Source organism: Ornithorhynchus anatinus, chromosome X2, assembly GCF_004115215.2.
Source record: "Ornithorhynchus anatinus isolate Pmale09 chromosome X2, mOrnAna1.pri.v4, whole genome shotgun sequence".
Lineage (NCBI taxonomy): Eukaryota > Metazoa > Chordata > Mammalia > Monotremata > Ornithorhynchidae > Ornithorhynchus > Ornithorhynchus anatinus.
In genome coordinates, this window is record NC_041750.1 from 12,725,356 (window position 1) to 12,751,088 (window position 25,733).

A 25,733-nucleotide genomic window follows, 5' to 3' on the forward strand; every position below is an offset into this window, starting at 1 on the left:
TAGATTGTCGGAAGTGAGGAGGGAGGGCATTCCAGGACCGCGGGAGGACGTGGCCCAGGGGTCGATGGCAGGATAGGCGAGACTGAGGGACGGCGAGGAGGTGGGCAGCAGAGGAGCGGAGCGTGCGGGGTGGGCAATAGAAAGAGAGAAGGGAGGAGAGGTAGGAAGGGGCAAGGTGATGGAGAGCCTTGAAGCCTAGAGTGAGGAGTTTTTGTTTGGAGCGGAGGTTGATAGGCAACCACTGGAGGTGTTTAAGAAGGGGAGTGACATGCCCAGATCGTTTCTGCAGGAAGATGAGCCGGGCAGCGGAGTGAAGAATAGACTGGAGCGGGGCGAGAGAGGAGGAAGGGAGATCAGAGAGAAGGTTGACACAGTAGTCTAGCTGGGATATAACAAGAGCCTGTAGCAGTAAGGTAGCCGTTTGGGTGGAGAGGAAAGGGCAGATCTTGGCGATATTGTAAAGGTGAGACCGGCAGGTCTCGGTAACGGATCGGATGTGTGGGATGAACGAGAGAGCCGAATCAAAGATGACACCGAGGTTGCGGGCCTGAGAGAGGGGAAGGATGGTCGTACCATCCATGGTGATAGGGAAGTCTGGGAGAGGACCGGGTTCGGGAGGGAAGATGAGGAGCTCAGTCTTGCTCATGTTGAGTTTTAGGTGGCGGGCAGACATCCAGGTGGAGACATCCTGGAGGCAGGAGGAGATGCGAGCCTGAAGGGACGGGGAGAGGACAGGGGCAGAGATGTAGATCTGCGTGTCATCTGCGTAGAGATGGTAGTCAAAGCCGTGAGAGCGGATGAGTTCACCAAGGGAGTGAGTGTAAATGGAGAACAGAAGAGGGCCAAGAACTGACCCTTGAGGAACTCCAACAGTTAAAGGATGGGAGGGGGAGGAGGCGCCTGCGAAAGAGACCGAGAATGACCGGCCAGAGAGATAAGAGGAGAACCAGAAGAGGACAGAGTCCGTGAAGCCAAGGTGAGATAAGGTTTGGAGGAGGAGGGAATGGTCGACAGTGTCAAAGGCAGCTGAGAGGTCAAGGAGGATTAGAATGAAGTAGGAGCCATTGGATTTGGCAAGAAGGAGGTCATCGGTGACCTTAGAGAGCGCAGTCTCGGTAGAGTGGAGGGGACAGAAGCCAGATTGGAGGGGGTCCAGGAGAGAAGGGGAGTGAAGGAATTCTAAGCAGCTAGTGTAGATGACTCATTCTAAGATTTTGGAAAGGAAGGGTAGTAGGGAGATAGGGCGATAAATGGAAGGGGAAGTGGGGTCGAGAGCGGGTTTGTTTAGGATGGGGGAGACATGGGCATGCTTGAAGGCAGAGGGGAAGAAGCCATTGGAGATTGAGTGGTTAAAAATAGAAGTTAAGGAAGGGAGGAGGGCAGGGGCGATGGTTTTTATAAGGTGAGCGGGAATGGGGTCCGAGGCGCAGGTGGAGGGGTTGGCACTTGCAAGGAGGGAGGAGATCTCCTCTGAGGATACTGCAGGGAAGGATGGGAAAGTAGGGGAGAGGGTTGGTGGGGGAGGGGAGAGGGGGAGGGGTGACTTTGGGGAGCTCAGACCTGATTGTGTTGATTTTTGTGACGAAGTAGGTGGCCAGATCATTGGGGGTGAGAGATGGGGGAGGGGGAGGAACAGGGGGCCTAAGGAGAGAGTTAAAGGTCCAGAACAATTGGCGGGGGTGACGGGCATGGGTGTCGACGAGGGAGGAGAAGTTGTTTTGCCTGGCGGAGGAGAGGGCAGAGTTAAGGCAGGAAAGGATAAATTTGAAATGTATGCGGTCGGCTTGGTGCTTGGACTTTCACGAGCAGCGCTCGGCAGCTCGAGCATAGGAGCGTAGGAGGTGGGCAGAGGAGGTGATCCAGGGCTGTGGGTTAGTGGAGTCAGAGCGGTGGAAGGAAAGGGGGGCAAGAGAGTTGAGATGAGTAGAGAGGGTGGAGTTGAGAGCGGAGACCTGATCGTCGAGAGTGGGAAGTGAGGACAGGGCGGCAAGGTGGGGAGAGATGCTTTTGGAAAGATGGATGGGATCAAGAGAGTGGAGGTCCCTGTAGGGGAGTAGCAAAGATTTGCAGGGGGAGGGAGTGTGAGAGATGAGGCAGGTGAGAAGGTTATGGTCAGAGAGAGGGATTTCAGAGTTGGTGAGGGAGGAGATAGTGCAGCGGTAGGAGATGACGAGATTGAGGGTGTGACCGAGTCGATGAGTGGGCACGGTATGGTGGAGCAGGAGGTCGGCAGAGTCAAGGAGGGATAGCCAGCACTTAGCTGAAACATCTGCACAAAGTAAGCACTTAATTAATACCATTACTCTACTACTCCTGATCAATCAAAGGTATTTATTGAGTGCTTACTGTGTACAGACCACTGTACTAAGCACTTAGGAGAATACGATACAACAAAGTTGGTAGACCTGTTTGCTGCTAACGACAAGCTTACAGTCCAGAGGGGGAGACAGACATCAATACAATAGTAATAAATAAATAAATAACGGATCAATCTCCTCCTCTGCAACCTCGTACTTGCTCCTCTGCAACCTCGTACTTCCTACCTCCATGACATCAGCACCTGAATAACCCAGTGCTACCTCAAATTCGACATGTCCGAAACTGAACGTCTCACCTTCCCGCCCAAACTCTCTCCTCTACTTAACTTTCCCATCACAGTTGACAACATCACCCTTCTCTCTAACTCCCAAGCTGGAAACTTTGGCATTATTTTGACTCCTCCCTTTGTTTCAACCCCCTATATCCAGTCTGTCACCCAAATCCTGTCGGTTCTTTCTTCGCGATATTTCCAGCATCCATCTGGCCTATCTCGCCACTGACCTCTCGTCCACATCCAACCTCTGGCCTGGAATGCCTCCCTCGTCATGTGACAATCAGTCTCCCCACCTTCAAAGCCTTTTATTAAAAGCATGTCTCCTCCAAGAGGCCCTCCCTAAGCGCTCATTTCCTCTTCTCCCATCCCCTTTTGTGTCACCTTTGCTCTTGCACCCTTTATTTACCACTCCCTCAGTCCCACAGCACTTATATACCTATCCGTAACTTTTTTATATTAATGTCTGCATCCCCCTCTAAACTGTAAGCTTATTGTGGTCAGGGAAAATGTCAGTTAAATCGTATGTTGCACCCTCCCAAGTGCTTGGTACAGTGCTCTGCACAAAGTAAGCACTCATTAGGTAGATTGATTGATCCATCCCTACGGCCACTACTCTGGTCCAAGCACTTATCATATTCTGACTTGACTACTGCATCAGCCTTCCCTCAGACCTCCCAGCCTCCAGCCTCTCTCTTCCCCAGTCCATATTTCATTCTGCTGCCTGGATCATTTTTCTAAAAACATATTTCTGCATAAGTCTCCCACTTCTCAAAAACCTCCAGTGGCTGCCCACTCCTCTCTACATAGTTATAATAGTGGCATTTATTAAACTTTGGGATAGAAACAAGGTTATGAGATTGGATACTGTCTCACAGTGGACGAACACCCCATTTTATCCCAATTACTTGCCTAAGGTCACAGAGCAGGCCAGATGGCAGAACTGGGACTAGAACCAGGATCTCGACTCCCCACCCTGTGTTCTTCCCAATAGACCATGGCATAGTGAAGCAGCATGGCATAGCAGATAGAGCACGGGCCTGGGAGTCAAAAGGTCATGGGTTCTAATCCCAGCTCTGCCACTTGTCTGCTTGCTGTGTTGTCCTGGACAAGTCACTTGACTTCTCTGTGCATCAGTTATCTCATCTGTAAAATGGGGATTGAGACTGTGAGCCCCATTTGGGACAGGGGCTGTGACCAACTTGATTTGCTTGTATCCACCCCAGTGCTTAGTACAGTGTCTGGCACGTAGTAAGTGCTTAACAAATACCATCATCATCATTACGCATGCTGAGCAGGAATTCCTGACCATTAGCCTCCAATCTGGCTTCCATCCCCTCCACTCTACCGAGACTGCTCTCTCTAAGGTCACCCATGACCTCCTTCTTGCCAAATCCAATGGCTCCTACTCCATTCTAATCCTCCTTGACCTCTCTGCTGCCTTTGACACTGTCGACCATCCCCTCCTCCTCCATACCTCATCTCACCTTGGCTTCACAGACTCTGTCCTCGCCTGGTTCTCCTCTTACCTCTCTGGCCGGTCATTCTCGGTCTCCTTCGCTGGAGCCTCCTCCCCCTCCCATCCTTTAACTGTTGGAGTTCCTCAAGGGTCAGTTCTTGGCCCTCTTCTGTTCTCCATTTACACTCACTCCCTCGGTGAACTCATTCGCTCTCACGGCTTTGACTACCATCTCTACGCAGATGACACGCAGATCTACATCTCTGCCCCTGTCCTCTCCCCCTCCTTTCAGGCTCGCATCTCCTCCTGCCTCCAGGACGTCTCCACCTGGATGTCTGCCCGCCACCTAAAACTCAACATGAGCAAGACTGAGCTCCTCATCTTCCCTCCCGAACCCGGTCCTCTCCCAGACTTCTCTATCACCATGGATGGCACGACCATCCTTCCCGTCTCTCAGGCCCGCAATCTCGGTGTCATCCTTGACTCGTCTCTCTCGTTCACCCCACACATCCTATCCGTTACCAAGACCTGCCGGTTTCACCTCTACAATATCGCCAAGATCCGCCCTTTCCTCTCCACCCAAACGGCTACCTTACTGTTACGGGCTCTCGTTATATCCCGGCTAGACTACTGTGTCAGCCTTCTCTCTGACCTCCCTTCCTCCTCTCTCGCTCCGCTCCAGTCTATTCTTCACTCCGCTGCCCGGCTCATCTTCCTGCAGAAACGATCTGGGCATGTCACTCCCCTTCTTAAACAACTCCAGTGGTTGCCTATCAACCTCCGCTCCAAACAAAAACTCCTCACTCTAGGCTTCAAGGCTCTACATCACCTGGCCCCTTCCTACCTCTCCTCCCTTCTCTCTTTCTACCACCCACCCCGCACGCTCCGCTCCTCTGCTGCCCACCTCCTCACCGTCCCTCGGTCTCGCCTATCCCGCCGTCGACCCCTGGGCCACGTCCTCCCGCGGTCCTGGAACACCCTCCCTCCTCACCTCCGCCAAACTGATTCTCTTCCCCTCTTCAAAACCCTACTTAAAACTCACCTCCTCCAAGAGGCCTTCCCAGACTGAGCTCCTCTTCTCCCTCTACTCCCTCTGCCACCCCCCCTTTACCTCTCCGCAGCTAAACCCCCTTTTTCCCCTTTTCCCTCTGCTCCTCCACCTCACCCTTCCCATCCCCACAGCACTGTACTCGTCCACTCAACTGTATATATTTTCATTACCCTATTTATTTTGTTAATGAATTTTACATCGCCTCGATTCTATTTAGTTGCCATTGTTTTTACGAGATGTTCTTCCCCTTGACTCTATTTATTGCCATTGTTCTTGTCTGTCCTTCTCCCCCGATTAGACTGTAAGCCCGTCAAACGGCAGGGACTGTCTCTATCTGTTGCCGACTTGTTCATTCCAAGCGCTTAGTACAGTGCTCTGCACATAGTAAGTGCTCAATAAATACTATTGAATGAAAGGCACCAACCAGCTTTATCCCTCCCACTTGTCCAGTTTCTCCCTCCAATTACACTTCATCTCACCCTCTCCATTACTCTCAAGTAAACCTATTCACTGTGCTTCATTCTTTCCTCTTGCTCATGCCTTCCTGAAACTGTCTGGAATCCCCTTCTTCCTTCACACCCAATACACTATTGCTCTATGTACCCACCCCTTCTGAAATCACATCTTCTCCAGGAGACCTTCCTTGATTAATATCTCATAGACTATGAGCCCGTTGTTGGGCAGGGATTGTCTCTATCTGTTGCCGAATTGTACATTTCAAGTGCTTAGTACAGTGCTTGTTCTGCACATAGTCAGTGCTCAATAAATACGATTGAATGAATGAATGAATCTCCAAACCTTACTTTCCCACAAACTGCTACTTCTGCATCACCTTGGCTATTCATAACTCCCCTCCCCTGGGCCCCATTAATGTGTATTTGCACTTCTTCCTCCTACCTGTAATTCATTTTAATGTCTTCTCCCCACCATTAGATTGTATACTCCTGGAGGGCAGGGATTGTGTTTCCTACTGCTCTTGTACTCTCCCAAGACCTCAGTACAATGCTCAGCTCAATACAATGCTCTTTGCAAAGAATAAATGTTCAAATTCTATTGATTGAATGAGGCTTTCCCCAATTATTTTCTTATCTCCCTACCTTATATTTCCCAACTCTCACATTAACACCTTGTATCACCTAAGCATTTAAGTACTCACAACACCTGTCCCCCAACAGATATCAATTACATCCATGTCTTATGTGTTCTATTGCTTCCTCCTATCTGTAACTTATTTTAGGGTATAAAATAAATTAGGAGACCCCCAACTAAATCTTAAGCTCCTTGAAGGGCAGGGATGTCTTCTAATTTTATTGTACTATCCCAAGTGCTTAGTACAGTGCTCTGACCACAGAATGTGCTCAGTAGTACTGATGGATGGGGAGTGAAAACCAAATAAGAGCTAATTACTCTCTCTGAACCCACTTGATGCTTCTGGGCTAATCCACAAACATGTCTTTTAAAAGTTTTACCCAAGTACATAAACCTATTTCCTCTAACCTGAATTAGTTCAGCCAAGAAAATCAAATATTCCTGAATTTCAACTTTAGGGCTTTTTTGGGGGGGTGGGGGGGATGGTTATGGCATTTGTTAAGCACCTACCCCCTCTAAGGGTCGCACCTGAAGAGCTTCCAGTACTCTACCAGTCTCGACTACAGAAGGGAGAGTCAAGCAGAGGCATATCCATTCCATTCCTAGCTTGGGCAGTGGCTAGCGAGTGGAAGGCAATCTGCTACAAGTCAAGATACATCTGTGCTGGGCAGCAGCAGCATGGGCGGAGACTCAAGTTTATTGTGCGGAAGAAGGCAATGGTAAACCACTTTTGTATTTTTACCAAGTAAACTCTATGGATCTACTACCAGAACGATTGCAGATGGAGTTGGGGCTTTCTGGGAGAGATGCATCCATGCGTCACTATGGGTCGGAGACGAGACTTACAGCATAAGACAAGACAAGCACTTACTATGCACTGGGGTAGATAAAAGCTAATCAGGTTGGACACAGTTCATGTCCCACATGAGCTCATAAGTCTTAATCCTCATTTTGCAGATGAGGTAACTGGGGTTCAAGAAATTAGTGACTTACCCAAAGTCACAGAGCAGACAAGTGGCAGAGCAGGGATTAGAACCCAGGTCTTTCTGACTCCCAGACCCGAAATCTATTTACTAGATACAGTGGTGTGATATGGCTTCTCTAGAGCTATACAATCAAGGGAAGCCATCAGGAACAGAGCACCTACTTCCTTGCTCTCCACCCTTTTATTCCACCTATCATCATCACCCCCACAGTGCAGCATCCTCATTTGCAGGCCACGATGGGGGAATGTAAGGGATAGAGTTAGGTCAGTCAACAAAAATTAGATGGAGCCTTTCAGATTGAATACTGTGTGGTGCTCCTAAACACTTTCAAAACCAGCAAACAAGGCAGCTTCCATTCTGCAAATACACTGCTCTGCCAATAAATCCCTACAGATCGATTTCTACACTGGAGTTTTCAGAGTAAAAAAAAAAAAAAGTCAGAGGAGCTTGTCTCTAGGGAATTCATTTAACAAACTACCTACTGTTTACTAATCATTAACTGACAGCCATCCTAAAGCCAACCTCCCCAAGTTCTCTCTGAGTAATGGCTGTGATCATAATGGAGATGGGGGGAAGGGGAAGGGAGTGGAATGAAGAGATCAAGAAAATTAGGAGCAAGCACAAATTGACAGCTTAATGAACCCTCTTGAGAGCCAATAATGAAATGTTTAAACTCTGTTAGGGTTTTTTTTCCTTCAAACTTAAAATGTGAAACAGAAGTCTGCCTTGAAGCCCAAGTCTAATCACTTTGAAGACATGTCAAAGTTACTCCACTAGTAGAACTTTCCAATTAAACAACTTCGGCTTTTAAAATAAGATGAAGGGGAAAAAAAACCCTGTATTTCAGTAGTAGTAGTAAATAGGCACTCAATAAATACCATTGATAATAGTATTTACAGAGCACCTGAATACAATGAATTGTACTTAAATCAATGTGCATATTCCCTGCCCCAAAGGATCTTATACTCTAACTAGGGATGCAAACATTAGAAATAATGAATATATACATGTGCTAAGGACAGTCAAATACAAAAGATCAAGAGGTGGCCAAAGAGTCAGTAATAATCAGGATAATCATAATTAGTTGGGGAAGTCTTGTTGGAGCTGCGATCTTAAGGAGGGCTATGAGGGTGATATGGGCTGAGGACTGGTGGATTTGTGGAGGATGGGTGTTCCAGGCTCTGTGGACAATGTGAGCAAGGGGTCGGAGGCTGGCAAGGCAACAACAAGGTACAGTCAGGAGGTGGACTTGGGAGGGGCAAAGAGTGCAAGCAGGAGAGGAGGGAGGGCTGATAAATATGATGGAAAGCCTGGAAGCCAATGGTAAAGAGAATTTCCTTGATAGGAAGGGTGACGGGCAACTAACTATTGGAGGATTTTGACAAGAGGGGAGATACACAGTGAGTGATATTTCAGGGAGTTACTCTGGGCAGCCATTTGGGGTATAGACTGAAGGGGGAAGATCAGCAAGGTGATCAATACTATGGCCAACTGTGACATGATGAGTGCTTAAACCTGGGTAGTGACTACATGGATGGAGAGGAAGGGGCAGATATATAAAATGTTTTTTAGGAGTAAAATTGGCAGGTTTTAGCAGTAGATTGGGTGAGAGAGTAAAATGACAGTGAGGAGTTGGACCATATCAAGAAGGTTGCAGGCTTCAAGAATAGGGAGGATAGTGTTCAAAATGGAGATGGGAAAACTGGGAGAAGAGAAGGGTTTAGGAGAGAATATAAGAAGTTTAGTTTTGAACATAATGAGTTTGAGGTACCAGCAGGCCACCCAGGTGGAGATATCATCAAGACAAAAGGAGATGCAGGATTTGATAACAGGGCTAGAAAGTAGATTTGATCTAATTACCCTGCATTTCCCACAGTGCTTAGTACAGTGCTTGGCTCATAGTAAGCACTTAAATACCATAAGCAGTATCATTATTACTGAGCAACAGGAGAGTAGAGTCAGCATAACCAAGATCAGGTACCACTCTAAGGAGAATGGGGTGGTTCACAGTGTCAAAAGTTGTCAAGGATCAAGGAATACAGTATTATTTTAATTACACAGAAGTCTAAAAAAGCAAGAATAGGCACCTCTTGAAGAAACCAATTCAAGATTGCCAAGTATGCCAAAAACATCTGTTTTGCATTTCTCTGGGCCTCTGATGGGCCTTCATTTTCAGATTTTGAAGCTAAAAAAATTTAGGCCAGAGAAAATGTAGCTAATTATAACTGTGGCATTTGTTAAGCACTTCTTATGTGCCGGGCATGTATTAAGCACTGGGGTGGATACAAGCAAATCGAGTTGGACACAGTCCCTATCCTGCATGGAGCTCACAGTCTTAATGCCCATTTTACAGATGAGGGAACTGAGGGACAGAAGTGAAGTGACTTGCCCAAGGCCTCACAGCAGACAAGTGGCAAAGCCAGGATTAGAACCCATAACTTTCTGACTCCCAGGCCCATGCTCTATCCACTATGCCATACTGTTTCCCTGAATTTGTAGGTCAACCTGTAAACACTTCATCCACTACCAATCTTATAATACTGTGATAGAAGTAAATAGAATGGTTTTCCCAATTTCTAGATTTCAAAAGTCCTTAACCCATACCTTCTCTCACCCCACCTTCCAGTGCTGTCTTGTGGCTGTGCCATTAAAGGCTCAGTTGGAAGAGTTTCCTATTCCAAATCATGACAATACAAATAAAGTGCTGTTTCCCTCACCTACTACGCAGAGTGTTGGCAAGTGTCAGGCAGCATTTGCAGCAGCTAGTCTCTGAACCCTACATTCTCCTTATCCACAATCCCAGTCCCTGCTTTTGCACAGTTTTTACAACAGATCAATAAAAAACAGAAAAAAGCTGATTGCCGCTTCAGTACTTACTGCTCATGGGTGAAGTGGAGGTAGGCGCTAAGCTTCTTAGCTTCTTCAGCGTATTCACTGCCACATTCAAGTAGATATTCCGACTGGTACTGCGTTCATAAGCCACCTTCTCCTCTGAGAGAGCCTGACAATAAACACATGCCTTGTTAAGATGCAGATCCAAAGAAAAAATAGGCAAGTTATTATCATGAATGACCAAACAGAAGGAACAAGAAGATCATCTAAATCCTACAGAAATTAAAGGACACTTCAGTTTTCCCATTTCCTTGAGCTGAAGGGGTCCATGAGGTTCCAGAAATCAACTATTTGTGCACTTCGGGACAAGCAAATTTCTTTCTGTTCCCGTAAAATCACTTCTGTCTAGGCAGACTGGAGGAGAAGGTCTGAGGGTCTCAGGTCCAAGAACACTGCCAAATAGATGTTCCCTTGAATCAATCAATCAATCAATAGTATTTTAGTTCCAACTGTGTATGGAACACCATAGGAAGTATTTGGGAAGAGTTACAATAGTGGTAAGAGACATAATTCCTGCCCTCAAGTGGCTTACAAACTAACAGTGGGGGGACAGGCACAGAGAGGGGGAGAGACTAGAAGGATGGATAAGTGAAAAAGCACTTAAATATTAAGTATATAAATTGATAAGTACAAAAGGGTTCCAAATGGCTGTGGGTATAAAATTGCAGAAGTGGCAGTTGAGAAGATATAAGTTGATATCCAGGGAGAAGAAAATGTATTAGGGAACACCTCCTGGAGGAGCTGGAATTTCCAAAGTCAAGAGGCCCAAGCAGGATAAAGCAAGAGAATCGAGAACAAGGAACAGTGAAAAGGTCATCTTGGGAGGAAGGAAGACTGTAAGCTTGGGTGTGGTGGGAAAAGCAAGCTGAGAAGTAAAAGAGGGAGTGATAGTGATACTGACAGTATTTATGAGGCACTTACTGAGTGTGATTAATAAAATGCAAGGTTTAAAACAGACAATGTTATTGGCCCAAAAGGGGCTGACAGTTTAAGTATGGGGCGAGGGGGAGAACAAGGTAGGTAAAACAGAAGGAAGGTAAAACAAAGAACAGGAAACAATGGAAAAAGACAAAATAAGTATAAGAGTTAGTTTCATGTTCCTCACTATCCAGGTAGCACCGTTTAGAATCTAAGTCACAAAAGTAATTGCCACAAGAACCCAAATTCCACCATTCTAAGAGACTGGAAAACATGCTGCCGTTTCTTCCTTTTCCCATCATGATAGAATTAGCAGGATGGGCAGATGTCGAGGGGAATGGACGCTGCAGGGCATCTTCTGGGTGACGGGGCTTGAACTCCAGTATCAGGGGAGTGGGAAGACCTTGGGCTAACTGCTTTTTCTTATCTCGCTGTGATGAAGAGAGCAGGATGGGGCCCCAGTGTGAGAGCTGATGGAATGTCTTAAAATCAACAAACAGGAGTTTCAGGAGATGTGTGCAGAATGGCATTTCAGAAAAATGATCTTTGCAATAGAAGTATGGACTGGACAAGGAGACCAATCATCAGTTAACCAATGCTATTTATTGAGTGCTTACTGGGTGCAGAACACTGTACTAAGCACTTGGGAGAGTACAATGGAATAAGTAGACATGGTCTCTACCCTTAAGGAACTTATGATCTAACAGTGGAGACAGACATTAAAATAGATTACAGGTAGGGAAAGCAACCTAGCAAAAACCATGTACGTAAATGCTGAGGAGTGTCAGGTGGGGTGAGTACGTAAATGTTTAAAAGGTACATGGGTGAAGCGTTAGGGAGGTAAAATAGGGTAGGAAGTTGAAAGATTAGACGAGGAAGAGGGTGGGAGGCATAGGAAGAGCCAGAAAGAGACAGAGAAGGAATGGCCAGAGAAGTAGGAGGGGTACCAGGAAAGGACAATGTCAAAGAAACCAAGGATGATAATGTTTCCAAGAGAAGGGAATGGCTGCAGTGTCAAAGCAACTGCCTGAAAGGTCAAGGGAAATTAGGATGGAGTAACGTTCATAAAATTTGGCAAAGAGGAAGTCATTGGTGACCTTGGAGAGGGTACTTGGAGAAGGAGTGGAGCAGGAGGAAGCCAGATTGCAAGGAGATAAAGAGGGAGTGGAAGCAACAGGAATAAACTGTTCAAGGAGTTTGGACAGGAATGGTACAAGGGATAAAAGCTGGAGAGTGCAGTGGGTTTGAGGAAGGGTTTTTTTTCTTTTTCCTTAGGACAGGAAATGCGTGGGTATGTTTGAAAGTAGAGGGGAAGGAGCCATAGAATAGTGGCAGTCAGGATGGGAAGAAGGGTGGGTCCAAGTTCAAAGGGGCACAGGCAGAGGGAATCAATTTAGAAGGGAACCAGGAAATCTCCCATTAAGAGACTGATGGAATTGATAAATTGTATATATTGAGCATTTTACTGTGTTGGGTAGAGAGCACTGTATCGCTTGGGGGAGTACAATATAGCAGAGTTGGTAGACATGTTCCCACAGCACATATGTATATATCTGTAATTTATTTATTTAATCTATGTATTTATATTGTCTGTTTCCCCCCTAGACTGTGAGCTCATTGTCAGCAGGAATGTGTCTGTTGTTGCACTGTACTTTCCCACGTGCTTACTGTAGTGCTTTGCACACAGTAAGGGCTCAATAAATATGATGAAATGAATGAAGGGGAGACAGACATTAAAATAAATTACAGATATATTCATAAGTGCTGCAGGGCTAAGGGTAGAGTGAATACAAATTCAAGGGCAAGGGTGATGCAAAAGGGAGAGGGAGAAGGGGAATTGAGAGCTTAGAGTAGGCCTCTTGGAGTAGATGTGATTATAAGGCTTTGAAGGTGGGAACAGTGGTAGCTGTCGGATATGAATTGGGAGGGTGATCCAGAGCAGACAGGACATGGACAAGGGGTTAGTGGCGCGAGAGACAAGATCAAGGTACAGTGAGTAGGTTGGCATTAGAAGAGAAGTGAGTGCACTGGGCTGTAGTAATCAGGTAAGATAGGAGGGGGCAAGGTGATTGAGTGCTTTAAAGTTAATGGTAAGGAGTGTCTGACGCAGAGGTGGATACACCTTCCCATCTCTCAGGCCCGCAACCTCGGTGTCATCTTTGATTCGGCTCTCTCGTTCACCCCACACATCCAATCCGTTACCAAAACCTGCCGGTCTCACCTTTATAATATCGCCAAGATCTGCCCTTTCCTCTCCACCCAAACGGCTACCTTACTGCTACAGGCTCTCGTAATATCCCGGCTAGATTACTGTGTCAGCCTTCTCTCTGATCTCCCTTCCTCCTCTCTCGCCCCACTCCAGTCTATTCTTCACTCCGCTGCCCGGCTCATCTTCCTGCAGAAATGCTCTGGGCATGTCACTCCCCTTCTTAAAAACCTCCAGTGGTTGCCTATCAACCTCCGCTCCAAACAAAAACTCCTCACTCTAGGCTTCAAGGCTCTCCATCACCTTGCCCCTTCCTACCTCTCCTCCCTTCTCTCTTTCTACTGCCCACCCCGCACGCTCCACTCCTCTGCCACCTACCTCCTCACCATCCCCTGTTCTCGCCTATCCCGCCGTCGTCCCCTGGGCCATGTCCTCCCGCGGTCCTGGAATGCCCTCCCTCCTCACCTCCGCCAAACTAATTCTCTTCCCTGCTTCAAAACCCTACTTAAAGCTCACCTCCTCCAAGAGGCCTTCCCAGACTGAGCTCCCCTTCTCCCTCTGCTCCCTCTACCCCCCTCTTCACCTCTCCGCAGCTAAACCCTCTTCTCCCCCCCTTTCCCTCTGCTCCTCCCCCTCTCCCGTCCCATCCCCTCAGCACTGTACTCAACTGCTCAACTGTATATATCTTCATTACCCTATTTATTTTGTTAATGAGATGTACATCACCCTGATTCTATTTATTTGCTATTGTTTTAATGAGATGTTCTTCCCTTTGATTCTATTTATTGCCACTGTTCTTGTCTGTCTCCCCCGATTAGACTGTAAGCCCGTCAAAGGGCAGGGACTGTATCTGTTACCAATTTGTACACTCCAAGCGCTTAGTACAGTGCTCTGCACATAGTAAGTGCTCAATAAATACTATTGAATGAATGAATGAATGGAAGTTCTTGAGGAATGTTCAGTTATGGATCTCCTTCTATTCTCCATCTCCACCCACTCCCTTGGAGAACTCATTTGCTCACATGGCTTCAGGTACCACCACTACGTGGATGATACCCAAATCGACACCTCCAGCCCTGATCTCTCTCCCTCTCTGCAGTCTCACATTTCCTCCTCCCTTCAGGACACCTCTTCCTCCTGTCATCTTGAACTTAATGTCTAAAACATAACTATCTTCCCACCCAATCTCTGTCCTCTCCCTGACTTTTCCATCAATGTAGATGGCACCACCATCCTTCCTGTCTCACAAGCCTGTAACTTTGGTATTATCTCTCTCATTTAAACCACACGTTCAATCCATCACTAAATCCTGTCAGGTTCATCTTCAAATTCCTAAAATTCGATCTTTCCTCTCCATCAAAACTTCTACCACATTAATCCAGTCACTCCTCCTATGCCACCCATCAGCCTCTTTTCTGACATCCCTGCTTCCTGTCTCCCCCCACTCCTGGCCATACATCATCTGCTGCTGGGATCATTATTCTACAGAAACGTTCAGGCCATGTATCCCCACTCTTCAAGAAACTCCAGTGGTTGCCCATCCCCCTCTGCATCAAAAAGAATCTCCTCACACTTGGCTTTAAAGCACTCAATCACCTTGCCTACTCCTACCTCACCACGCTATTCTCCTACTACAACCCAGCCTGCACCCTTCCCTACTCTAATGCAAACCTTCTCCCTGTACCTCGATTTTGTCTCACAGCCGACCTCTCACCCACATCCTGCCTCTGGCCTGGAAGAGCCTCCCTCCCCATATATGACAATTACTCTCCCTTGTTTCAAAACCTCACTGAAGGCACATCTCCAAGGCTCCTTCCCTAAGTTCTCCTTTCCTCTTCCACTCTCTTCTGCATCGCCCTTGCTTGCTACTTTTATTCATCCCCCCTCCCAGTCGCATAGCACTTATGTACATATTGCTGCATTGTACTTTGCAAGAGCTTAGTACAGTGCTCTACACACAGTAAGGGCTCAATAAATACAACTGAATGAATATCTGTAATTTATTTATATTAATTTCTGTTTCCCCCTCTAGGCCATAAGCTCGTTGTGTGCAAGGAATGTTATATTGTACTCTCCCAAATGCTTAGTAGAGTGCTCTGCACAAAGTAAGCACTCAAATACAACTGACATGAACTGAATGATTTTGTAGAAAAATGATCTGGGCAGCAGAGTGAAGTATGGACTAGAGTGGGGAGAGACAGGAGGCAGGGAGGTCAGCAATGAAGGTGGTAGTCAAGGAGGAAGAGGAAAAGTGCTTGGATCAAGGTGGTAGCAGTTTGGAAGAAGAGGAAAGGGTGGATTTTTGTGATGTGAAGGTAGAACTGATAGGATTTGGTGACATTGAATATGTGGGTTGAATGAGAGATGTGTTTAGGATAATGCCAAGGTTATGGGCTTGTATGACAGTGAGGATAGTGTTGTTTACAGTAATGGGAAAGTCACGGGAGGACACGGTTTGTGTGGGAAGATAAGAACTCCTTATGTTTTGGACATGTTAAATTTGAGGTATTGGTGGGACATGCAAGTAGAGATGTCCTGAAGACAGGAGGAAATAAGAGACTGCAGAGAATAAAAAACAGAGGAGCAGTGTGGTCTATCTGGTAGAGCATGGGCCTGGGAGTCAGAAGGACCTGGGTTCTAATCCCAGCTCCATCATTTGTCTGCTGGGTGACCATAGGCAGGTCACTTCACTTCTCTGTGCCTCTATTACCTTATCTGTAAAATGGGGATTAATACTGTGAGCCCCATGAGAGACATAGACTCTGACCAACCTGAGTTGCTTGTATTTACCCCAGCATTTAGTGCAGTGCCTGGCACATAGTAAGCACTTAACAAATATCTCCAAAAAAAAAAATATCACGGCTGGGGATGTAGATTTAGGAATCACCTGCATAGGGATGGTAGTTGAAGCCATTTGAGCAAATAAGTTCTCCAAAGGAGCGGGTGTAGATGGAGACTAGAAGTGGGCCCAGAACTGAGCGTTGAGGGACTCCCACAGTTAGGAGGTGGGAGCCAGAGGAAGAGCCCATAGAAGAGACTGAGAATGAGCAGCCAGAGAGATAGGAGGAAAACCAGGAAAGGACAGTGCCAGTGAAGCCAAGGTAACATTTCCAGGAGAAGGGGGTGGTCCACAATGTGAGCCGAGTGGTGGAGGATTAGGATGGAGTAGACTCCACCAGATTTGGCAAGAAGGGGATCATTGGTGACCATTGAGAGGGTAGTTTCCATGGAGTGAAGGGGGCAGAAGCCAGACTGGAGGTCGAGGAAATAACTGGAGGAGAGGAAGTGAAGGCAGCAGATACAGACAACTCTTTCAAGGAATTTGGAGAGGAATAGTAGGAAGGAAATGGGGAGATACCTGGAGGAGCCTATGGGGGCCAAGGGAGAGTTTTTTTAGGGTGGAGTATACACTAGCATGTTTGAAAGCAGTGGGGCAGAGCCATTGAAGAGTGAACAGTTGACAATGGCAGGCAAGGAGAGAAGAAGTGAGGAGGCAAGTGTTTTGTTAAAATGCGAAGGGACTGGGTCGGAGGCCCAGCTGGATGGGGTAGGTTTTGAGAGGAGGTAGATCTCTTTGAGACACTGCTGGGAAAGATGGGAGAATCAAAGAAGGGGTAGGAGGAAGGGAGGGAGGGACTGGAGAGAAGCAGGGAAGACTTCAGGGAGATCACACTTGCTCATTTCAATTTTCTCAAAAGTACATGGCCAGGTTATTAGGGGCAAGAGATGGGGGAGTGGGAGGACGGGGGCATTGAGGAGGGAGTTAAACTTTGGAAACAACGGGTGAGGGATGGGAGTCAATAAGGAGAGAGAAATGATATTGCCAGGAGGAGGGGAGGGCAGGGTTAAAGTAGGTGAAGATGAATTTAAGAAAGGATGAAAGAGTGCATGAAGAGGTAGGAGCAGGGTCTGGAGGAGTGAGGGAGATTTGGAAGAGTTTATGGCTGATGGTTTCAATTTTACGGTGCGGGGGAAGGAATGGTATGAGAGCAGTATTGGGGACAAGTAGCAGGCCAACTCTTCCCCCTTTCCCGGTGAGTCTTGGAAAATAGGAGACAAAACCCCTTCAGGAGAACAGCAGCAGAGTCATCTGAGAACAACCAGGTTTCAGGGATGGTGAGGAGCAGTGACTGGATCAGAAACAGGTTGAGGATGTAAGGCAATTTGCCCACAAAGCAGCAGGGGTTCCACAAGGCTGCATCTGGCATTTGGCTGGAGCTGTATGGCAGAGGAAGGGAGAAAGGGATGGCATGAGAGGTGGAGTGCAGTTGGATGGGAATGAACTGCCAGGGGCCAGGATAGAGTGATTATATGGAGGTGTTCAAGGGGACACGGTGAGATCAGAGAGTCTTCGGGGAGCAAGACTCTAGATCATGACACGAAGTGACAATCCAGAGAGAGCACGGCAAATTCTTGATCTGGAGTCTCTGTGGTGTCTAACTGAGGGACCCTTCTGATGGTTGTAAAGGTGACTCGCTCCCAGCAGGAGGGGGAGGTGGGAAAGGGACTCTGATGTACACTGAAGCAGGGCTGTGCTGGGCCGTTAGTTGTGTCTCAGAAGGTGATTGATGCTTAGGGGGAGGGCGGCAATGAGTGGATGAAGAGGGGCAGTCAGGTTCTCAGAAGTGTACCTGGCCCAGGTCAATCGGGTTCACCGGTGGGGATTCGGACAAGATGAGTACAGTTCTCGGATGTCAATTCAGGTCACCTCAGTCAGACTCTCTAGTGTGGATTTGGCTGGGCCACACAGAGAGAGACCCCATGGTGGGGTTCAGTCCCCGGTTTCGGAGGTGCCATTTTGATGACAGATGGTAGTGTTTCTGTGGAGTTTCCAATAACCTAAGAGTCTTAGACTTGAAGGGGCAAGCAAGCAGAGTGGTTTTCAGAGCAGATTCGAGCTGATCAGCAATGGGGGAGCAGACTAAGGTGGTCTCAGAGACTCAGTTCAGTCCCAATAGACAAAGTAGTAGTCGCAACAGTATTTATTAAGGGCATACGGTGTGCAGAGCATACTAAGCGCCAGGAAAGAGTACACAGAGGGGAACTAGACACAGACCGTCTCTCAAGGGGCTTACAACCTACAGTGGTGGAGTTTCCAATGTCAATATCACCTTGGGCACAACAGAGCAATTAGAAGGAGCGGTCTTAGTGAGGACTGGGATCAAGTAGTGAGGTGGGGAGAGGCAGAATGAGGACTTCGGATTTGTGGTCCCTGCTGTAGTCACTGCAAGCTGTTCCTTTAGCGGTTTCCAGTTGGGCTGCCCACCATCCAATTCTGGCTGGGCTAAGCAGCCTGAAACCGGTGAGGAGGCTAATAGAGTGAAAGGAAGTTGGAACTGCCTGGAATGGAGCACCGGTAAAAAAGATAATGCCAGGGCTGCTCATCTATTTCAGAATGGCCTTTTTTCCCTTCCTTCAATGCTGAGTCTCCCTGGTTCTCCAATGAAGAAGCAGCTGTCTGTCCCTGGTTATAGCCTTTTGAAGTTTTACAGCAAACAGAGTTGTTAATGGGGAGACAAATATGGGAAAAGAGTAATTGGTTAGAACCCAAAGGGATGATTAGCACTTTGGCACTTAACACACAGGACAAAAGAAATGTTCAGGGTAGCTGCACCAGTGGTTACTTGTCTCCTGATATTTGCAAAGTGTCTCATAAACTCCTAGTCCCAAACTGCAAGTCCCATTTGGGAGAGGGCTTTCCATCTTTTATCATACCATATCTAGGTGGGGAAGGGCTTTCTCCAGAGATTAAGGAATCAATCTGTTTAGGATGGCTGGAGATCCTGCCTCGGCGACCAGGAACCTTCTTTCATCTTTGGGATTCCAGTCTTGAGTGATAGGACCATCTTGGGGCTGGTCTAACGATGGGGTCTCCGGACCACACACTCCACGGCAACACCGAAGTTACAATGGGATGGGTATGTGGGGAAAAGCCAACCCATGCTGTAGCATGAGGAAGCCCCCCATCAGCCTAGTCAGTGCACCTGTGGGGCTCCCACTGTCCTCACCTGGATGAACGGAGAGCTGGAGCAGCTCTCACTTCTCCACCAGGGGCCTCTACCCCCTAACCACCCATCACCTCCAGCCCCCTGGCACCATCCACTTACCATTCAGGAGCCTTTGCTGATAAGCACAATCTAGCTAAGATTATGACAAATGTCTGGACCAGAGTGATGGCTATTTGGATAAAGAAAAGGTCCAAGAAATGATGTGGAGGAAAAACCAGCAGGATTTAGTGCCAGACTGAAAAATGAATACTAAAGGACTGTAACCAGTCAAGGAAAGTGCCATGTTTTTAGACTTCTGGCACAGTGATGATGGAAATGGCTTCCTTGGGATTAGATGGGCCTGAAGAGTACTGTACAGGAGAAATACAAAGAGATAAAGGAATTGGTGCAGTATCATCAGAGCCTAGATGCCCCAACTCTTTGTATAGATGAGTATTTCACTCCCCAAAACTTCACAGTACAACATTTCATGGGGGGGGGATGAGCAGGAAAATACCCCCCAACCCCGTGTCAAGGATACTAACCTTGTTAAAAGCTTCCTGGGATGATGAGCAGAATTTAAGGCACTCATCAATAAAGAGATTGAGATACCTTTGACGGATATTGGTGGGAACTTTGGCACCAAATTCCGTCGGGATAACTGGCCTCTTTAAGCTTGCACTCTGGCAGGACACAAAAAAAATATGAAAGATGTCAGAGAAAGATAAAATTGTAGATTGCCTTTTGCATTCCTCAAGATCCCTCTATCCAAAGTAATCCCCAGACTTCTCCTTACTGAAAAACTGCCCGTAGTTCCCACTTTATGTATCACGTTCAGTCCTAAATTAACAGTTTCCTATTGCTCTTTTATTATTCTAGCAGCAGTGAATTTGGGGTGAGATTTCTGTTGGGTAATTTTTCAGCAGTTGTTGAGGGATAAAATGAAGAGTATTAGAACGATAAAACCTGCTTTTCCTGTGACATTTAGAAAGTACTTGAACGACAAAGGAATCACCTAAATTTACAACCTGCAATTTTACTGCTGTTATAGATCTGACTCGGGAATGTCTTGTCAAGGGAAGGTGTCCTTTCCCAAAGATATTTTTATCTTTTACTTAGGTCTTTACAAACAGCTAAAGGGGAAGTATCCCTGCTATATCTTCCAAGATCTTCCAGATTTAGCCCAACTTCCATGGTACTTAAGGATGATAATAATAATAATAGTGTTTGTTAAGCACTTACTATGTGCCACGCACTGTACTAAGTGCTGGGGTAGATACAAAATAATAAGGTCCCACATGGAACTCACAGTTTAAGTAGGAAGGAGAACAGGTATTTAACCCTCTTTTTGCAGATGAGGCAACCGAGGACAGAGAAGTTAAGTGACTTGCCCAAGGTCACACAGCAAACAAGTGGCAGACCCAGGATCAAGTCTTCTGATTCTCAGGCCAGTGCTCCTTCCACTAGGCCCATGCTGCTTGATTATCCTTATTAGGACAATCTAATGCTGAATTATAAAAGAAGAGTCTATATCATTTTAGGTTCAATAACCATAGTAGCAGTTCCTTAGCACCTACGGCTAATAAAAAATGCTTTTTATTAGATGGTTAGAGAGCTAAAAGTTAAGCTCAGACTGGCCATAAAAGGGGAGATATGGAGCTGATCATGTTTTAAAAATTACATTTCAACATTATCTACAACTCTCAAGATGTCTCACCGCTATAGGTACCATGGCAAAAGGTTGCTAGGTACTTCCAATCTACAGTTACGATCCAATATTCCTACCTGAAAGACAGGAATCAACCTTAACTATGAATAATAATAATAATAATAATTATGGTACTTGTTACGTGCTTACTGTGTGCCAGCACTATTCTAAGCGCTGGGGTAGATATAAGTTAATCTGGTTGGACACAGTCCCTTGTCCAACATGGGGCTGACACTTTTAATCACCGTTTTACAGATGAGGGAACTGAGGCTCAACGAAGTTAACTGACGTGCCCAAGGTCACACAGCAGACATGTGGCAGAGCTGGGATTAGAACCCAGGTCCTTTGGACTCCCAGGCCTGTGCTCCAGCGGAGCTTTTAAAATCAAGAAAGAAGCTTTCAACTCCTGAGAGGAGTAAAATTTCTGAACTTGCTTACTTGAAGGGTAGGCAGATGTGCTATCCTCTTCGATATGGATGTAGTGGTAGTCTTCGAAGCCATCCCAGCTAAAGTCCGGGCCTTCAAGGCATGATTGGTATTTGAGCCATTGACTCTTGGAATGCTACAAACTGAAACAGTCTTCTTGGCAACTTCTGAGACTAAAATAATTACGGGACACATGATGATACAGAGAAACAATGTTCACCATTTTGCACCACAGGATCAAGCGATAACAACCATTTAAAGTTACTAAAACATGTCTCTCCCTCTAGAAACACCTCCCTCTAAGCTCCTTGTGTGTAAGGATTCTGTCTACCTACTCTCTTTTTAATGGCATTTAAATGTCTAATGTGCCAGGCACTGTACTAAGCACTGATACACACAAGCTAATCAGGTTGGACAGTCCATGTCCCACATAGGGCTCATGGCCTTAATCCCCGTTTTACAGATGAGGTAACTGAGGTTCAGTAAAGTGTAGTGACTTGCCCAAGGTTGTAGTGTACTCTCCCAAGTTCTTCGTAGAGGGCCCTGCACATAGTAAAGGTTCAATAATTCATTCATTCATTCAATAGTATTTACTGAGCGCTTACTATGTGCAGAGCACTGTACTAAGCGCTTGGAATGAACAAGTCAGCAACAGATAGAGACAGTCCCTGCCCTTTGACAGGCTTACAGTCTAATCGGGGGAGACAGACAGACAAGAACAATGGCAATAAATAGAGTCAAGGGGAAGAACATCTCGTAAAAACAATGGCAACTAAATAGAATCAAGGCGATGTACATTTCATTAACAAAATAAATAGAGTAATGAAAATATATACAGTTGAGCAGACGAGTACAGTGCTGAGGGGATGGGAAGGTAGAGGGGGAGGAGCAGAGGGAAATGGGGGGAAAAGAGGGTTAAGCTGTGGAGAGGTGAAGGGGGGGCGGTAGAGGGAGTAGAGGGAGAAGGGGAGCTCAGTCTGGGAAGGCCTCTTGGAGGAGGTGAGTTTTAAGTAGGGTTTTGAAGAGGGGAAGAGAATTAGTTTGGCGGAGGTGAGGAGGGAGGACGTGGCCCAGGGGTCGACGGCGGCTGATTGAGTGATTCTGGGAGATTGGTCCAAATATGGTTTTAATCAACACTGTAAAAAGATGGCATAATCCATCCTTGGCAAGATCAGGGAAATAGCCAATACTCAGCAGCTAAATCACTAGCTGATGGGCTAAATGTAGGTTATGCCTCATGGTCAAGTCACTAACGCTGAAGCATTTAGTGTCTAAGTTAGCAGCGTGATGAGTAATCGTTCTCGGCCCTGTGTTCCACTTTCTGATGTCATGAATACAACAGTCCAGTAGACAGTGGACAAGGGACTACTTTATATTAAAGGTATAAAACCCAATCACCAGCAAACAATCCCTTCACTCCATGGTCACCAATCACCTCTTCTTGCCAAATCCAATGGCCTCTACTTCATCCTAATCACCCTCAACACAGTGGCCCACCCCCTTACTCTGGAGAGAAGCAGGCGGGATTTTAGGGGGATCATGTCTAATGGCTTCAATTTTATCAATATCGCCAGGTCATGAGGGGCAAGAGATGGGGAGGGGGACTGGGGTTTGAGGAGGGAGTTAAACATTTGAAACAACTAGAAAGAGCAACAGGCTTGGGAGTCGAGAAGGACAGAGAAATAATGGTGCCAAGCAGAGGAGAGGGCAGAGTTAAAACAGGTGAGGATGAATTTGAGATCAACGGGGTCAGCCTGATATCTGGATCTCCACCAGCAGCAGCATTCAACCAGCTAGCATATACAAGTAAAGAAAGCAGATTTATGGAGGTAATCCAGGGCTACGGGTTAGTTGTACGAGACCAGCGAAGGGAGAGAGGAGGGAGCGAGTGGAATTCAGTAGAGAGGGCAGTGTTGAGGGCATCAATTTGTGTGTCATGGGAAGATAGCTTGGGTATGGAGACTAAATGTAGCACGATGATTTGAGAAAACTGGTGTGGGTCAAAAGATTGCAAGTCTCTGTGAGAGTATAGGACAAATTTGTGGGAAGGGGCTTGGGGGGGGGGGGGGGGGGCGCGGGGAGAAAGCAAGTGAGGAGGCTGTGATCGATAAAGGGATTTCAGAGTTGGTGAGGGTAGATATTGTACAGTGATTAGAGATGAGGAGGTTGAGCATGTGTCCAGGTTGGTTAGCAGGTGAGATGGGGTGTAGCAGGAGAGGTCTTTGGAGTAGAGGAATTGGACAGTGGAAGCGTTGTCAAGGACATCCACATGGACACTGAAGTCCCCAAGGATCAAGGTAAGAATGGAGAAAAAAAGAAGGAATGTGAGAAAGGGATAAAAATGGTTCGGAAAGTTGCAGGAGGGACCTGGGGGGTAGTAAATGACTGTGACTAGTAACTGGAGTGGGTGGTAGAGGTAGATGATGTGGAGTTCAAAGGAAAGGAAACAGAGGAAGGGGGAGGTGGAATGATGCAAAAGCAGCACTGGTGAGTGAGAAGGGAGTCTACTCCTCCCCCTTTCCCAGTGAGTCTTAAAGGACTGGGAGAGAGTGAGGAACCCTCTAGAAAGAACAGCAGGGGAGACAGTGTCATCTGGGGAGATTCACGGTTCAATAAAGGTGAGGAGCAGCAGTGACTGGGTCAGAAATAGGTCATGGATGAAGGGAAATTTTCCCCTTGACAGAGCTGATTGGGGGGGTGTGGGGGAGGGGGCGTAATCCACAAACTGCATTTGGCTGAGGCTGTGGGGAAGGTGCTGGGGGAGGGGACAGTGAGAAAGGTAGGGAGTTGTTGGATGGGAATGAGTTGAATGGGGCTAGGGTGAAAGGAGGGGAATGAGCTGGGGAAAAAAGGACAGGGATGGGATGGGTGAGGGGCAAAGTTTAAGTGTTATAGGTGAGGTTGTCAGCAGTAATCGCTGCTTAATCCTGGGTTCCCTAGATTAACTGCTGAATTGAATGGGAATCCGTGGGTCCTTGGGAGTGGAGAAGCAAGTGTTTGGGAGTAACTAACTCCTCACCACTGGCTTTAAAAGCACTCCATCACCTTGTCCCCTCCTACTTCACCTAGCTTCTCTCCCACAACCCAGCCCACATACTTAGCTCCTCTGGTGCTAGCCTTCTCATTGTGCCTCGATATCGCCTGTCTTGCCACCGACCCCTGGCCTGTGTCCTGCCTCTGGCCTGGAACGCCCTCCCTCCTCAAATTCGCCAACTACTCTCCCCACCTCCAAAGCCTTATTGAAGGCACATCTCCTCCAATAGGCCTTCCCAGACTAAGCCCCACTTTTCCTCATCTCCCACTCCCTTCTGCATCACCCTGACTTGCTCCCTTTGTTCTTCCCCCTACCTCCAACCCCACAGCACTTACGTAATCTTATTTATTGTATTGATGCCTTTTTATTCATATTGATGTCTGTCTCCCCCCATCTAGACTGTGAGCTCATGGTGGGCAAGGATTATCACTGTTTATTGTTGTACTGTACTTTCCCAAGTGTTTAAGTACAGTGCTTAATAAATAGGATTGAATGAATGAGCAGAGAGAGAGGACTGTGTTGATCTGAAGGCAGGCAGCTGTTGTTATATACAAAGCCACATTCTTTTCCTCAGGGAGTCAGACAGCCACAGGCAGGCTGCAGGGAAAGGGAAAATGAAGGAATGGCCTTCCAGAAAATAAGCACTTTGTGAGCAGGGATCACATCTACTAACTCTAGTATACTGTACTCTCTCAAGCTCTGAGTGTATATATATATATATATATATATACACAGTAAATGTCCAATAAATACCATCAATTGATAAGCAACTGGAAAAACTCACTGAAATGTTAAAACACCATCTTCTTCCAACCTAGAGCCACTGCTCCTTGTTAGGAAGAGAAATTCAGGACAGAAGTTGCTATAAAGTTGGCCTCTGTAACTAGCAAAGAAAATACTCCCATCAAGGCTTTTTGAGACAACAGGTAGAAAGATGGAACACATCCAAGATTCAGATAAAAGAACATTTAGCTGATATAAAGCAAGTCCCCACTGACCACCCTGCATCTTGTCTCTCCTCTCTCCAGTTCACACTTCACTCTCCTGCCTGTATCATTTTTAAAAAAAAATTCAGATATCTCCCCACTCCTCAGGAATCTCCAGTGGTTGCCCAACCACCTCCACATCAAACAGAAACTCCTTATCATCTGTTTTAAAGCCCTCAATTAGCTCTCCCCCTACTACCATACCTCACTGATTTCCTACTACAACCCAGCCCACACTTCACTCCTCTAAGGCCAACCTACTTGTTACCCTTGCTCTCCTCAGGCTTGGGCTCCAGGGCCAAGAGGTGAGCTCCGTAGGGTTTCTAAGCCCCATGCATAGAGCCTTTGCTGCCCTGGGACATCCCCAAGCTGCTACTAACACGGATCCCCTCCTAAAGAGC

The 25,733-nt window shown here is 46.8% G+C and overlaps 1 protein-coding gene and 1 non-coding gene across 2 annotated transcripts in view; one reads left to right on the plus strand and one right to left on the minus strand.

The window, feature by feature from the left end:
* Positions 1-25,733, minus strand: part of REXO1 (RNA exonuclease 1 homolog) — a 116,778-nt gene that overhangs the window by 35,948 nt on the left and 55,097 nt on the right. Inside the window, exons 5-7 of the mRNA XM_029052610.1 lie at positions 21,325-21,485; positions 19,724-19,861; positions 10,053-10,176 (exon numbers count right to left, since the gene is read on the minus strand). Of these exons, the coding sequence (XP_028908443.1) occupies positions 10,053-10,176; positions 19,724-19,861; positions 21,325-21,485 (423 nt within the window). The remainder of the gene's footprint in view (positions 1-10,052; positions 10,177-19,723; positions 19,862-21,324; positions 21,486-25,733) is intronic.
* On the plus strand, positions 6,700-6,837 carry LOC114807532. The gene has a single exon (XR_003755592.1). It is a non-coding gene; the product is annotated as a small nucleolar RNA SNORA7 (small nucleolar RNA).